The 15,339-nt window shown below is 40.9% G+C and overlaps 1 protein-coding gene across 22 annotated transcripts in view; it reads right to left on the bottom strand.

Annotated features, from left to right (window-relative positions):
• CCDC158 (coiled-coil domain containing 158) overlaps positions 1 to 15,339 on the bottom strand; it is a 1,147,529-nt gene that overhangs the window by 1,055,449 nt on the left and 76,741 nt on the right. For 21 of the 22 annotated variants that reach the window (XR_004536446.1, XR_004536447.1, XM_033914104.1 and 18 more), the window contains one exon: positions 6,624 to 6,760. Coding sequence is in view for 19 of the 22 variants with exons in the window: in XM_033914104.1 (XP_033769995.1) it covers positions 6,624 to 6,760 (137 nt within the window). In the remaining 3 variants the exon portion in view is untranslated. Of the gene's footprint in view, positions 1 to 6,623; positions 6,761 to 15,339 lie in introns of those variants that run through there. The other variant, XM_033914230.1, reaches the window with a different exon arrangement.

Below are 15,339 nucleotides of genomic sequence, written 5' to 3'. Positions count from 1 at the left end.
CCATGACCAGCTGTTCCATGAAACAGTCCCTTATAGCCTCCAGGAATTTTGTTTCCCTTGTGCAGTTTGAGTGTCCGATACTCCAGTCTATGCCAGGGTAGTTGAAATCCCCCATCACCACCGCTTTTGCATACCTGCCTTAACATTGCCTTTGAATCTACCACCCCTCAACCTCAAATTATGTCCTCTGGTTTTACCATTTTCCTTTCTCTGGAAAAGATTTTGTACTACGTTAATACCCTTCAAGTATTTGAACATCTTATAACATGAAATAACATTTAATAACATGAAATAAAAAAATAAACACAATTGAGGTCTGCGGTTCAACTTTCACAGTTCAACTTTCACAGAATCTTCCCACTCTACCAGCCCATCCTATTCAAGATGGAAGTGTCCACACACCTTGTGGAAAATAACACTGTGCTTCAGACTTGGATATTACATTACATTAGTGATTCCTATTCCGCCATTCCCTCCCCCCCCCCCCAAGAAGAGGGTCCTCTATACTCAGGGTCGCAGGCGGGGTCTCCTCAAAGCGCAACACCATGAGATCTGCTGAATCAGATCTGAATTTCTTTATATTGTCACTGGGGTACTAATAGTTAAATATTAGTGGAAGTCAGAAAAATATTAGAGTTCAAATAAAAGAACTGTCTTCTCATTCAAATTGGTAACCAAACTTCAGGATTGCAACCGTCACGTTTGAAAGTCACTCAGAGGTATAGAGTTCTTCAAGAAGAGAGTTGCGCCCTCTAGTGATGAACCAAAGTATATTTTTCAGTCGTTGCAACTTTATTAGTTCTGGTTACGCTCCAAGTTTGATTACAAAAGTAAATAAATAAATAAATGTCTTTACAGTCTTTCAAACACTTGTATGAAAATACTTTGTTTTTTCTTATCTTTACAAATCTTTTCAAATGAACATCGCTCTGTGAGAAAATTGAGAGCAGTTTGATAATTCAGTTTATAACAGGTTCGGGGTCTCTACGTGGCCCCGTTTCGATTCCTTCTTCAGGAGACCCTATTGTATGTAAATTGAAAAACCTTTTCAATGCTGATAGAATGCTTCAAGTTTGCGATGTGGTAACATCTGAAATATAAAGTATATATAAACAGCCGGGTATGAGAGTAGAAAGTTCACTATCCTCACTACGGCAAAAATTCTAAATAAATTATAAAGCTACTATAGGAAGCGAGGCACAACAATACATACCGTCAAAAGAACGCTGTCGGTGCTGTGAATTTAAACTGTCAGAGAAAACATAGCATCAGCTGTCTGGTTTAAAAGAGTACAGGGGGGAGGAGTTTATTACACGTCAGAATTAGAATTAGAACTGACGTGATTCCTAGAATGTTGGTGAATAAGTACATAGAGTGATGAGTTACTGTTTAGCATTAAAAAATACTATTTAGCATTAAAAAATACAGGGAAGATTTTAAATGTTATTGTAAAGACAGTGAAATATGACTGTGTGTAGTCTAAAAGCCTTGTTCATAGGAAAGCGATCCATTCCATATCACTATTTAGGCCATGAGGCTGCAATGTATTTAAAGTGAAAATCCACTTTTGTTCTTGTCTCCAAAGTATATGGGCCACATCTCCTCCTCTGGTTAAATTAATGACATTGAGCACTGAAAATTTGAGATCTGTGATCGCATGTTGGTGTAGTAACCAGTGCTGGACTAGGGGAGCCTCTTTTACTTCAGAGCGAATTCTACTAATATGTTCTCCAATCCTGATTTTGATGCAACGAGTGGTACAACCTACATATAAAAGATGGCACGGGCATTGAATCACATACACTACTTGTCTGGACTCACAATTTGTGGCAGAGGTTTTAATTTTGCTAAGACAGCTATTGTGTATGGACATGTGTTTTAAGGTGACACTGTATTGGCACATTTTACAGTGTCCACATGGAACATGTTGCCCTGCCATTTGTTCTACTGGATGTTTTAGAAAATGGGATTGTACCAGCTGTTGTTTGAGATTACGTTGTTTGGAGAATGCAAAGCGGGGTATTTGATGGAATGTCTTGTGGTATTGCATAATACCCCAGTGTTTCTTAATGATCCTTTTAATGTCAAATGCTCTGACTGAGTAGGGGAGGACACATACTAAAGTGTCCTCATCTTCTTTAGAGGTGGGATTTAACAATAAAGATCTATTCGCATACAGTCCTCTTTTATATGCTTTTTTGATAACTGATGTTGGATACCCTCTTTTTATGAATCGCATTTTCATGTCATTAGCCCTACAGATATACTCTTGAACTGTGGTACAGAGTCTTCTGAGTCGTAAAAACTGTCCTACGGGAATATTATTTCTTAAATGTTTAGGGTGAAAACTGCTGTATTCCAATAAGTTATTTCTGTCTGTGGGTTTACGAAAGATGGTAGTAGAAAAACTACCTTGATGTAAACAAATCTGTATATCTAAGAATGATAACTGTTTCACATTAGTACTCATGGTAAATTGTAAATTACTGTCACAGGAATTTAACCACTCTAGAAAAGTTTGAAATTCAATAGGTGTACCTATCCATACTGCAAAGATATCATCGATGTACCTTTTCCAGAGTAAAAAATTATTCCAATATCTGGATGTGTATAAAAAAGTTTTTTCGAATTTGGAAACATACAAACATGCCACAGATGGAGCCATCTTAGCCCCCATAGCCGTACCTTTGATTTGTTTATAACGACAGCGTTCTTTTGACGGTATGTATTGTTGTGCCTCGCTTCCTATAGTAGCTTTATAATTTATTTAGAATTTTTGCCGTAGTGAGGATAGTGAAATTTCTACTCTCATACCCGGCTGTTTATATATACTTTATATTTCAGATGTTACCACATCGCAAACTTGAAGCATTCTATCAGCATTGAAAAGGTTTTTCAATTTACATACAATAGGGTCTCCTGAAGAAGGAATCGAAACGGGGCCACGTAGAGACCCCGAACCTGTTATAAACTGAATTATCAAACTGCTCTCAATTTTCTCACAGAGCGATGTTCATTTGAAAAGATTTGTAAAGATAAGAAAAAACAAAGTATTTTCATACAAGTGTTTGAAAGACTGTAAAGACATTTATTTATTTATTTATTTACTTTTGTAATCAAACTTGGAGCGTAACCAGAACTAATAAAGTTTCAACGACTGAAAAATATACTTTGGTTCATCACTAGAGGGCGCAACTCTCTTCTTGAAGAACTCTATACCTCTGAGTGACTTTCAAACGTGACGGTTGCAATCCTGAAGTTTGGTTACCAATTTGAATCAGATCTGAAAGCTTGTCCCTCTGAAAAAAGTGCACCTCAAAACGCCTCCTTGCTGGTAGACGGAAAAAAACCAATTCCCTGGTACCAGCGGCCGTCCCCTCGAGAGGATCCTGGAGGTGCCTCCAAGAGTCCAGGTCCTCATGCAGTAATTAAAACTCTCCTCAGACAACAAGTCCTCGTCCGAGGCCATATGCGGGTGCCTGGACAAGGGAGGAGGAGGGAGGACGCAAAAAGAATTAAGGGGTCAAAACATCAGGGGGCATGAAGGGAACAAACCCCCGAGATCCCCTGGACACAAGTAGGACCCCTGGCCACCAGAAAATATGCTTGACACAAAGCAAAAAGAAAATGAGGGAGGAAAAAAAACCCTGGTGGCTCAATGGGACTCCCTGCCCCAGCAGGAGACCCTGCTGTAACCTGTCCCTGTTATGTCAAAACAGGGAGAAGGCACCTGAGGCTAAATACAAGATGGAGGGGCTAACTGAGGAAAAACAGTAAAACATGCGCCAAAAATAGCCCCTCCAGGGCCTGTAGCGGCTGAGAAGACTGAACTGTCCCAGCCGTTAAAGCAGGCAAAAGCCAGCATCAGCTGAGAGAAAAAACAGCTGACAGGAAATCCCCAGCCATACCAGCGGCAACTGAGGAAATCCCTCCATGGGTGGCAGGAAAAGATCGGGCTTCCCTGCAAAGCTCTGCCGGCTTGTAAAGCACTAGCGGCGGGGAGCCCTGGACACTAGCAACCGCTGTTAATGAGACTCGGCCACCGCACCGGCCCAAACAGCTGTTTTCAGGCCGGCCGCAAGTGCCTCGCAACTGGACCAAATTGTGCACCTCTCCCCCTGAGAAGTGCTCAATTGCTCCATACACGACCTAGCTGAAAGAAAAGTGCCGGTTAGTTGAAAAATACAGTAATTCACAGCATATTTAAAGGGAAAGCAGCTCTTCAGACCGGCACTGCCTAAGTATTTTTTTTCACAGAACAGACTCCACTGGCTCTCTAAACAATATGCCTTATCACCAGGGGGTAAGGCTTACTGTTGAGGCACCTCTAGAAAAAAGTTGGGGAGGGACCCCGTTCGAGACCCGCTGGGTTTGACATCCCCGAGGTTGGACGGACCCCCAAACAGGGTCCACCCAAGCTCAATCCGGCAACAAAAAGGGACAAAAATTCCTAAACAAATTCCAACAGCCATACCAAGGGAGATGGGTACAGATCACCATAACTGCTGGAGACTGAGAGAAGACTGAGGTTATTAGGGAGGGGGGGCGGGTCACATGATATGTACAGTTCCAAAGTTTTGTCTCAGTCTCTACCTGCTGGTCGTGATGAGATATATACTTGTTTGTAAGATCCTATACCGGTCTGGAGAGTGTTAAAGAATATCTGTTTCCAAGGACCAGGGTGATTTGACTAATTCTAAAAATTAAACAAATTAGTAGAATTTGAGAGTTTGAAGGCCAGTTTACAAAGCACATCTGTGTTTTTTTAAAATACAATTTATTACTCTGTAACCAAAATGGACCAATTTAACTTTATGGTCTAGTGATTAGAGCTGCTGCCTTAGTACTCTGAGGGGGCAGGTTTGATCTCAGTACTTCTCCTTGTGACCCTAGGTAAGTACCTTAACCCTCCTCTACCCCAGGTACCATAATTAGACTATGAGCCCACCAGGACAGATAGGGAAAATGCTTAGAGTACCTGATTACTATTGAATGTATTGATATCTGTGGAGGAAAGGTAAATATTATCAAATAAAAATAACCATACCCATACAATGGAAAGGGCCTGATTTACTGTGTTCTGTCCCTTCAGCTATCCCTTCCAAAAACAACAAATAAGCAAAAGCCTTACTAAAGGCATGAGTACAAAACAGGCATCGGAACAGGGGGGAGGGGCCAGAAGGGCCATGGCCTCCCCAAAAATTGACAGTTGGAAGAGTCAGTTATGGCTCTCCTGATTCCCCCACCTACCTCCTCCCCAGCTGCAGTAATTTTAAATCTTTGGGCAGCTATAGGCAGCAACAAGGTGAATCTGCTGCCGTCAGCCTGGCCCAGAAGCCTTCATTCTGCAGCGTCCTGCCTTTGTGGGAAGAGGAAGTCACTGCAGAATGTGGGGTTGGGAAGGTAGAGAAGGACAGATGCTGCACGGGCTGTGAAGGTTGGGAAGGCAGGGAAGGGCAAAAGCTGCATGGGTGGGGTGGTGGGAAGAGAGGGAGAGATGCTGCCGGTGGGGAAGGGAAGAGGAAAAGAGAATTGTTGGACATAGGTGCATGGAGTGGGAGGGAAAGAAATGCCAGACCAGGGAATGGAAGGAAAGGAGGGGGAGAGAGATATGCCAGACTACAGGAAGGAGAGGAAAGAGATACCAGACCACAGGAAGGGGGGAAGATAAGGAGAGAGATGTTAGACCACGGGAAGAGGGAGGGAATGAGAGAGAGAGATGCCAGACTATGGAAGAGTTGAGAGATCCCAGACCATAGGAGGGGAGAAGGGGAAGAAAGATTGTAAGCCCACGGGAGAGGGAAAGAGAGGGTGAACAGGGGTGGAGGGGAAGGGGGAAGAGAGGAAGGAGATGGTGCACAGCAATGGGTGCAGCAGAGAAGAGAGATAGAATGAATGCATCTTATGGATAGATGTGAATAGGGGATAAGAAAGTACACATGGATAGATGGGAAGGGAAGGAAAGACATGGAAAAGCAGAAAAATGGAAGAAAGTTGAATGTTAAAAGTTCTGCTGTCTATATTTTGCACTGTTAAGGAAGAAATTTATTTATTTCTATTTTTCTGGTGTTGTACTGCATATAGAATCTGGCATCTTAGGGTTTTGTGTATATTAGAACTTTTAATTTGTGGTCCTGTATTTGCATAGGGGTTATCTGTGTTCTGCATGTATAATATGACCAAGACCAGGTATTCTGGTAGGAACGAATGTTGATAAGCATACAATGTACTTTGTATAGTTTAATTTTGTGGTTAACCATTATGTGTTAATAAGATTATATTATGTGTATATATGAAAAATGAATGGAAAAAATAGTATTACAATTAGTACTAATATCATCATGGGGACAGGGTCAGGGGCAGAGCTTAGGCAGGTTCCGAGGTGGAACTTTTGGGCACCTCTCCCAAACAAAAAAGCTGAGGCAGCAGCTCTACCACTAGGCTACGCCTCACCTCCACATTTAAATAAAATAATTTCATCACAAAAAGATGTACTAACATAAAATAAAAAGTAGTAACTGAAAAACACTTTCTACTACTAAAAAACTACAGATTTCTTAATTTTAATTTCCAAGAAGCTTTCTCAAGTATACCCTTAAAAGGACAATTTTTAAAGTGTTTACCAACAGATGATATGCTTAGATCATCAGAAGAGTCATCATCAAGTCTATCCTGCATAGAAAATGTTAATCTATCCATGGAGACTTTCACATTGTCCTGTGGATTATGAATTTCCTTGGTCTGTTTTTCTCGTTCTTTCCTACACAAAAGAATTAATGTTTACATATAAGAAGTTCTGATACAACTTTTTAATGCCAGCATTTTATGAGACACCTCAGTAGGCTTTTTTTTTTACTATCTTGTTTTATTGGATATAACTACATTGTTTACAAAAGCATAACAATGAACATGTGATGGTAAAGCACAGTTACTTACCATAACAGGTGTTATCCAGGGACAGCAGGCAGATATTCTCACATGTGGATGACATCCATAGAGCCCCAGTATAGACGGCTTTAAAAGTGCATCACCACTTTAAGAACTTAAGAAAGTTTGCGAACCGCCCACAACGCACATGCGCAAGTGCCTTCCCACCTGACCTAGGCATGCGGCTCCTCAGTTCGGTAAGCCAGCCAAGAAGCCAACCAGGGGAGGAGGGTGGGTTGTGAGAATATCTGCCTGCTGTCCCTGGATAACACCCGTTATGGTAAGTAACTGTGCTTTGTCCCAGGTCAAGCAGACAGCATATTCTCAAATGTGGGATTCCCTAGCTTACTATAATGGGATGGAGGGAGTGTTGGCCATTAGGAAAATAAATTTCACAATATTGCTTGGCTGAAGTGACCATCCCATCTGGAAAAAGATTCCAGACAGTAATGTGATGTGAAAGTGTGAACTGAGGACCAAGTAGCAGCTTTACAGATCTCATCAATTGGAATAGAGTGAAGAAAAGCAACTGAAGCTGCTATAGCTTGCACTTTATGGGCTGTGACATGACGCCCCAGTTGCAGCCCAGCCTGAGCATAACAAAATGAGATACAAGCCACCAACCAAGAGAAAATAGTTCTCTTGGATACAGGATATCCCAGCTTATTAGGATCAAAAGAGACAAAAAGTTGAGATGTCCGATGCAGTTGAGTTCTATGCAAGTAATAAGCCAAGGCACACTTGCAGTTTAGAGCAGTGATTCCCAACCCTGTCCTGGAGGAACACCAGGCCAATCGGGTTTTCAGGCTAGCCCTAATGAATATGCATGAGAGAGATTTGTATATGATGGAAGTGATAGGCATGCAAATTTGCTTCATGCATATTCATTAGGGCTAGCCTGAAAACCCAATTGGCCTGGTGTTCCTCCAGGACAGGGTTGGGAACCACTGGTTTAGAGTATGAAGAGCCAAGTCTCCAGGATGAGAGTGAGGCTTGGAAAAAAACACTGGAAGCACAATTGATTGACTCAGATGAAACTCAGTGATGATTTTAGGAAGGAACTTTGGATGAGTGCAAACCTTATCATGATGGAACACTGTGAACGGTGGGTTCGCCACCAATGCTTGAAGCTCACTGACTCTTCGAGCTGAAGTAAGAGATGAGAAAACCACTTTCCAGGTGAGGTATTTCAGATGAGCTGTAGACATCGGTTCGAAAGGAGGTTTCATTAGTTGAGCAAGTACTACATTGAGATCCCAAACCACCAGTGGTGGTTTAAGAGGTGGTTTGACATAGAAAAGTCCTTTCATGAATCTAGACACCAAATGATGAGCAGTGAGAGGTTTCCCATTAACTGGTCTGTGAAAAGCATTGATAGCATCGAGATGCACTCTAATTGAAGTGGACTTGAGACCAGAATTGGATAAGTGTAGAAAATAATCCAAGACTGAAGAAACAGATGTAGATTCAGCATTCTGCTGATGAAGAGAACACCAGGTAGAAAACCATGTCAATTTCTGCTGATAACACTGCTGCATAGACGGTTTTCTTGAAGCTTCTACAATAAGTCTGACAGGCTGAGAAAGGTGAAGATCAGCTGAGGTTAGCCCAAGAAGTACCAAGCTGTCAAGTATAAAGATTGAAGATTGGGATACACAAGAGATCCGTGACACTGCGTGAGAAGAGGGGGAAAAATTTGGAGTGGCATTGGTTTCTTGATATTGAGTTGAAGTAGAACCAAGGTTGTCTGGGCCACCAAGGAGCTATAAGAATCATGGTAGCTGACTCGTGTTTGAGCTTAAACATCTTGAGGATGAGAAGAATGGGAGGGAACACAAAGAAACTTGTGTGTCTAGTCCAGTAGAAAAGAACATAAGAATTGCCACTGCTGGTCAGACCAGTGGTCCATCCTGCCCAGTAGTCCACTCGTGCTGGTTCCAACTGATGAGGGGAGTACTGCCTGGAGCAGAACTAGGGTAACTAGTTGTTGTGAGAAGACGCAAACAGGTCTACCTGAGGAGTCCCCCACTGAGTAAAGATATGACAGAGAATTGCAGAGTTGATCATCCACTCGTGAGGCTAAAGAATTCTGCTGAGCCTATCTACCAGAGAATTCTGCTCTCCCTGAATATAGATAGCTTTTAGAAAGATGCTGCGAGCAATCACCCATTTCCATTTTGGGCCTCCTGACAAAGGAGATGATAACCTGTTCCACCTTGCTTGTTTATATAATACATCGCCACTTGATTGTCCATGCGGACTAGAAGAACATGACTTAGTTAGAATATGCTGAAAAGCTTTGAGAACTTAGAAAAATTGCTCCGAGTTCCAAAAGATTGATATGATACAGCTGTTCTTGGAGAGACCAGTGACCTTAAGTACGGAGCCCATCCAGATGAGCTCCCCAAGCATACATTGAAGAGTCCATGGTCACAACTTTCTGATGAGGTGGAGTGTGGAACAACAACCCTCTGGAAAGATTGGAAGAGTTCATCCACCACTGCAGAGACTGTCGAAGTGACAATGTGATTATAATGTGCTGAAAGTTTAGGTTGAGAGCCCAAGGCCACTGAGATAAAGCCTCGCAAAGAGAGTTACATGGACTGTGGAAGCCATGTGACCCAGAAGGATAATTATATGTCTGGCTAAGATGAGAAATCTAATGACAAAGTTGAAGCAACATGCCGAGGAAGAAACGCCACCTGAGCTGAATGATGTCGAGGAGAGCTCCTATAAATTGTAGCTTCTGAGAGGACTGAAGATGGGATTTAGGAAAATTGATCTTGAACGCAAACTATTGAAGGAAGAGGATGGTTCGCTGAGTCACTAAGGCCACTCCCTGCGAGGAAGGATCCTTCATGAGCCAATGGTCCAGGTAGGGAAATACTTGGAGACCCTGAGAACGCAAGGCTGCTGGCACTACTACCAGCCTCTTGGTGAAAACTCTGGGAGAGAAAGCAAGGCCAAAAGGTAGGACTTTGTATTTATAGTGATAGTGTACCACCTGAAATCAGAGAAACTTCCTGGAAGCTGGATGTACTGGAATGTGGGTATCGGCTTCCTTGAGATCTAGAGAGCATAGCCAGTCATTGTGATCTAAGAGGGGCTATAATGTTGCCAGGAAATTTATTTGAACTTTTCCTTTACTAGAAACTTGTCAAGTCCCACAAGATCAAAATAGGTCGGAGACCTCCTGTCTTTTTTGGGACAAGAAAACACCAGGAGTAAAATCCCCGTTTTTTTTTTGTTGTTGTTCAGATGGATCTCTATGGTATTGAGAAGAAGAGATTCTCTCCCCCAAAGAAGGAGGAACATTTGCTGAGGATTTAAAGCAGACTCTCTTAGAGGGGTGTTGACAAAATGAAGAGTGTATCCCTCTGGTATGACCTTCAGAACCCAGAGATCTGTGGTTATCAATTCCCATCGGTGATAATAGAGTTGGAGTCGCCCTCTAATTGGTTGAGGCAAAGACTGGGACAGAGGAACAGTGACTATGCTCTCTAGAAGCCCGTCAAAAAGACTGGGTTGGCTTTTGAGGTGCTGTCACTTGAGATTTCTGAGGATGTCGCTGTTTCTAGCCTTTCTGCTGTGGTCTATGAGAAGGTTTTGCTGAAAAATGCCTTTTGTAAGAAGCAGAAGAAGGCTTAAAAGATCTAGTAATGGATGGTTTAGGCTTGGTTTTAACTAAAGCTTCTCATGATCAGTGAGCTTTTGAGTGGCATTTTCAATAGAGTCCCAAAAAAGCTCATCTCCCAAGCAGGGAATATTAGCCAATCTGTCCTGAAGGTTAATGTACATATCTGCAACTCTGAGCCAGGCTAAATGTCTCATCGCTACCGACATTGACAAGGCTCTGGAAGTCAATTCAAAAGCATCATAAGCAGATATGACCATATACTTTCGCAGCTGGGTAAAGGGGCAAATGAGATGCTGAAAATCCTTCAGGTGTTGAGAAGTGGAGGAGTGTGTGGTGCAGTGGTTGGAGCTACAGCCTTAGCACCCTGGGGTTGTAGGTTCAAACCCTGTGCTGCTCCTTGTGACCCTGGGCAAGTTACTCAATCCTCCATAGCCCTGGTATGTTAGATAGATTGTGGGCCCTCTGGGACAGATAAGGAACATACTTGAGAACCTGATTGTAAAACCGCTTAACCTTGATAGGCGGTATATAAAACACCTAATAAACTTCAAACTTGAAGGAATATATCTCTCAAAAGCAGGAATTTTTTATTTTTTTAAATTTTATTTTATATTTATCATTTCAATTTATCATTAAACACAATGATAAGGAAATACTGAAATACAATACAATCAGTTCATGCTGATAAGCAAACAACATAAGGAAATATAGCATCTTACATAGTCCACAATGGGTGGAGGAGAAAAAAAGAAAGAGAATAACAACCCCCAGGGGAGGGGGTACATAAACCAATTTAAGAATTCCAAAATAAAGAGCAGAGTACAGCCTTCCAAACAAAATTAACGCCATACAATCCTGTTCAATCTGGGTGCGTAGAGACACCATTGCCTTCTAGAAAAAAGCCTAATTGGGCAGGTTCAAAAAATACATATTTTGTTTCCTGAAGGGAAACCACACATTTACAAGGAAATCTTAATTGAAAAACTGCTCCTAATGATATCACTTTCATTCGGTATGTTAGAAATTCTTTTCTTCTAGATTGCGTCCATTTTGAGACATCAGGGAACATATATATTCGTCCTCCCAAGTAGGACACTTGTTTCAATTTAAAGTACAATTTCAGCAGCAATTCTTTATCTTGATGAAATACAAAAGAGACTAGTAACGTAGCCCGACCCTCTATTTCAATATCAGATGATTGTAATATATCAGATAAATCCATCTGGTCTTCACCTCTAACTGATTCTCCTTCTTTATTTACAAAAGCAGGAATTTTTTAAAGATGTTTCATATAACAAGAAAAATAGAAATTGTAATTTAGAACTCTGTTTGCCAACATAGAATTCTGGTAGAGACAATGCCCAAACTTGTCCATAGCATATACAGATGGAGTAGACTTTTATAAAGTTGACTTGACTACCAAGGATTGGTGCTGAAGCTGCAGTTTGTCAAACCCTGGAGAATAACTTTTCTTATATAGAGTCCAATTATCAAGGAAGATTGGGGCATTTAGTGATATTCCCTCTTTACAGGGGCAAAGCATTATTTGAGTTTTTGATGTATTTAATGCTAGCATGTTGTCTTTCAGCCAAAGTCTGATCTTGTTAAGTTTGTTGTTAATTTCCTTAATTTCATAAATATTTTCTGGATTTAGTGGATGTAATAATTGAATATCATTAGTGTAAGCAAATGCCGAAAAACCGATAGACTGACAGAGGGTAAGCAGAGGTGACAGGAAAATGTTAAACAGTAGAGGGGAAAGAATAGAGCTTCCTGGTACTCCACTTTGACTGGCAAAAAGATCCGATGAAGTATTATTGAAAATGACTTTAGATTGACGGTTTGTGAAGTAGGACTGTAACCATTTGAGTACCTGATCTGTGATTCCGTTGGATTCTAATCTTTCTAAGAGAAGTGAGTGATCTACCATGTCAAAGGCGGCGGAAAGGTCAAAGGAGATAAGGACCACTGATTTTCGTTCAATTTTGCTAAAAACTGAATTTTCGTTATTGGGCGATAGTTAGATTCTTCAGATGGACTAACTGTCTGATCCTTAATGATAGGGTTAATGATAGAAGTTTTCCAAAGTTGTGGTAGGGTTCCTGATTCTAGACTGTTGATTACAAGTGTGTGTATAAGGTCAACAAACAGGGAGAAAAATTTATTTAAGATAAATGGGGGCATCACCTTTATGTTAGATTCCTTGATGTTAATATCTTGAAAGATACATTGAATTTCAGGTAGGGTAGGAAGTTTAAGGGCTCCTTTACTAAGGTGCACTAGCGTTTTTAGCACATGCAGGAAATTACCGCGCACTACGTTTCTAGAACTAATGCCAGCTCAATGCTGGCATTAAGGTCTAGCGCATGCAGCAATGCAGCGCACGCTATTCCGCACATTAAAGCCCTAATGCGCCTTAATAAAAGGAGCCCTAAATGTTGAACATTTGGCCACTGGAATATGAGTACTAGACAAAAGGGGTTGATCAGTGAAGTTTATACTGAGGTTGGAGTTAGATTGGGGCCATATTTGTTTTCTAATTTTCTCGATTTTCAGTTGAAAGAAATTTGCCAAAGATTGGGCAGACGGAAGATTAGTAGAAATTGATTCTATTTTCTTTGAGTTGGGAGATAAGGATTTTAGTATTTTGTAGAAGATGGCTGGGTTTTTAGTCTTACTAATAATGATGAATAGTATAATTTTCTTAGAATGGTTGATTTTAGCTTTGTAGAAGCTTGGGCATTACATTTATTTAAATTGTCTATAGTTCTGGGTTTTCTTTTTTTTTTTTTAATTTTATTTATTCAGCTTTATTTTACATCAAAAGAAATTCTTTGATAAAGAAACATAATAATACCTAATAGGAAATAAAATATTAAGTATTGCTTATATATTACCATGATAACAGTCTGTAACTATGGGAGAGAGAATCAAGCAGCAATCAGGGATAGCTGATTATAACATAAGCAAAATTATACATATAATAAGTACAGAGCACAACGATTGTATACTAACTATACGGTCTGGTTGGTGACTTCAGTGGACATCTGAGGGGATACAGAAGCCGCTTTACCCTCCAAGAAAAATTGTAATTGATCGGCTTCATAAAAAACATATCTATTTGCTTGATAAATAATACAACATTTACATGGAAAGCGCAGCTGAAAGGTAGCTCCTAACCCCAATACAGATTGACGTAACATTAGAAATTTTTTCCGACGCAACTGCGTCCATTTAGAAACATCTGGAAATATAGCTATTCTAGAACCATAAAATTCAACATTCTCAGTCCTGAAGAACAGACGAAGAACTGCTTCTTTGTCTTGTAAAAAAACAAAAGTCACAAGTAAAGTAGCCCTTTCAGAGATTTCAGAACATGAGGACTCCAAAATATTTGTAATATCTAATTCAGTCTGCTGATTTTCTATGTCCTGAGTCATTGGTTTAGGAGTATTTAAATAATATAATTTCTGTAAGGGAGGCACTGAAGTCTCAGGATATTTTAAGACTGAAGTTAAGAATTGATGAAAAAGTTCCTTAGGTGATTGTAGTCTGGTAACTGGAAAATTAATTAGTCTTAAATTTAAATTCCTGTTGGCATTTTCCAGATTTTCAATCTTCCTAGACAACATTGCTTTGTCTTTAACTTGAAGATTAGAGATTTTTTGTAAATCAGAGACCTGTTGTCTAGTCTCTGGTCTTGATGTTGAATTTTCCCCTCAATCTCTTTTAATTGTAATGAAGAAGTTTGCATAGCTGTAACAGAATAGGAGCATACCTTATGAAGGCTTTCAATAGCCTCCCAGAGTGCTTCCAAGTCAATCACCAATGGTTTCTTCAATGGGGTCAGGAGGGAAGCAGGAAACGTCGATGAAACAGAAGAGTCCAAATCAGATTGAATTGTTCCATTCCCTGAACCACCATGAGCTCCTAGTCCCCCCATCGCTGGCAATTGTTGTGATAGATCCAGCGAGACTGAAACTGCCTCCGGGGTCAAGGGTAAACCCGGCAGCGCAAGCGGAGTGGATAATATCCCCGCTGCTTCCTGCAACGCCGTCGGCGTACCCGACATTCTCCCTGGGCGTGGGGGGGCTCCCGGACCAACTGGGCTAAGCGAAACTTCGCTTCCCAAAGTCGAGATCAATCCCTCTCGACGAACCGGAATGCCCTGGACAACCAGGATAGCAAAAGAAGTTATTGCTGTCTGGCGCGTTAGCGAGGAGGCGAAGGAGGCAGGAAGATCACCTCTCTGTTTCCCTCTGCGCTTGGGCATTGCTGAAAAGCTACGAAGAAAAAGGTACAAAGTACTTAAATTTCCAATGCAGAGAGAGCCTCAAGCTATGTGACTAGCTCCGTCGCCATCTTGAATCTCGAGTTCTGGGTTTTCTCCATCTTTGTTCAAGACTCCGGAGTTGCAATTTTAGAAACTGTAATTCCTTTGTAAACCATGGGTTTTCTTGCATCATGGGTGTGATAATTTTTGTTAACTCAGGAACGGTGCTTAGGATGAGTGCTTGAATTGCATTGTCCAAACTAAACATTTACAAGATGTTAAACAAACTTAATGAGCTGTTATCACAAAGAGCAGAGCAATTCATTTATTTACATAAATATCGCATCAGGAGAGAAGGCAGATAAATTACTGGCCAACACGATCGCCCTGCTAGGATGAAACAGCTGCTTACTGATATCACTGATAGTCAGGGACAACACCATACTATGACTGAGTCTATAGCAAATCAATCCCTTCTCATTTATAAGAACCTATATAGTGA

This window comes from Geotrypetes seraphini, chromosome 1 (assembly GCF_902459505.1).
Source record: "Geotrypetes seraphini chromosome 1, aGeoSer1.1, whole genome shotgun sequence".
Classification (NCBI taxonomy): Eukaryota; Metazoa; Chordata; class Amphibia; order Gymnophiona; family Dermophiidae; genus Geotrypetes; species Geotrypetes seraphini.
This window is presented reverse-complemented; position numbering and strand designations above follow the sequence as displayed.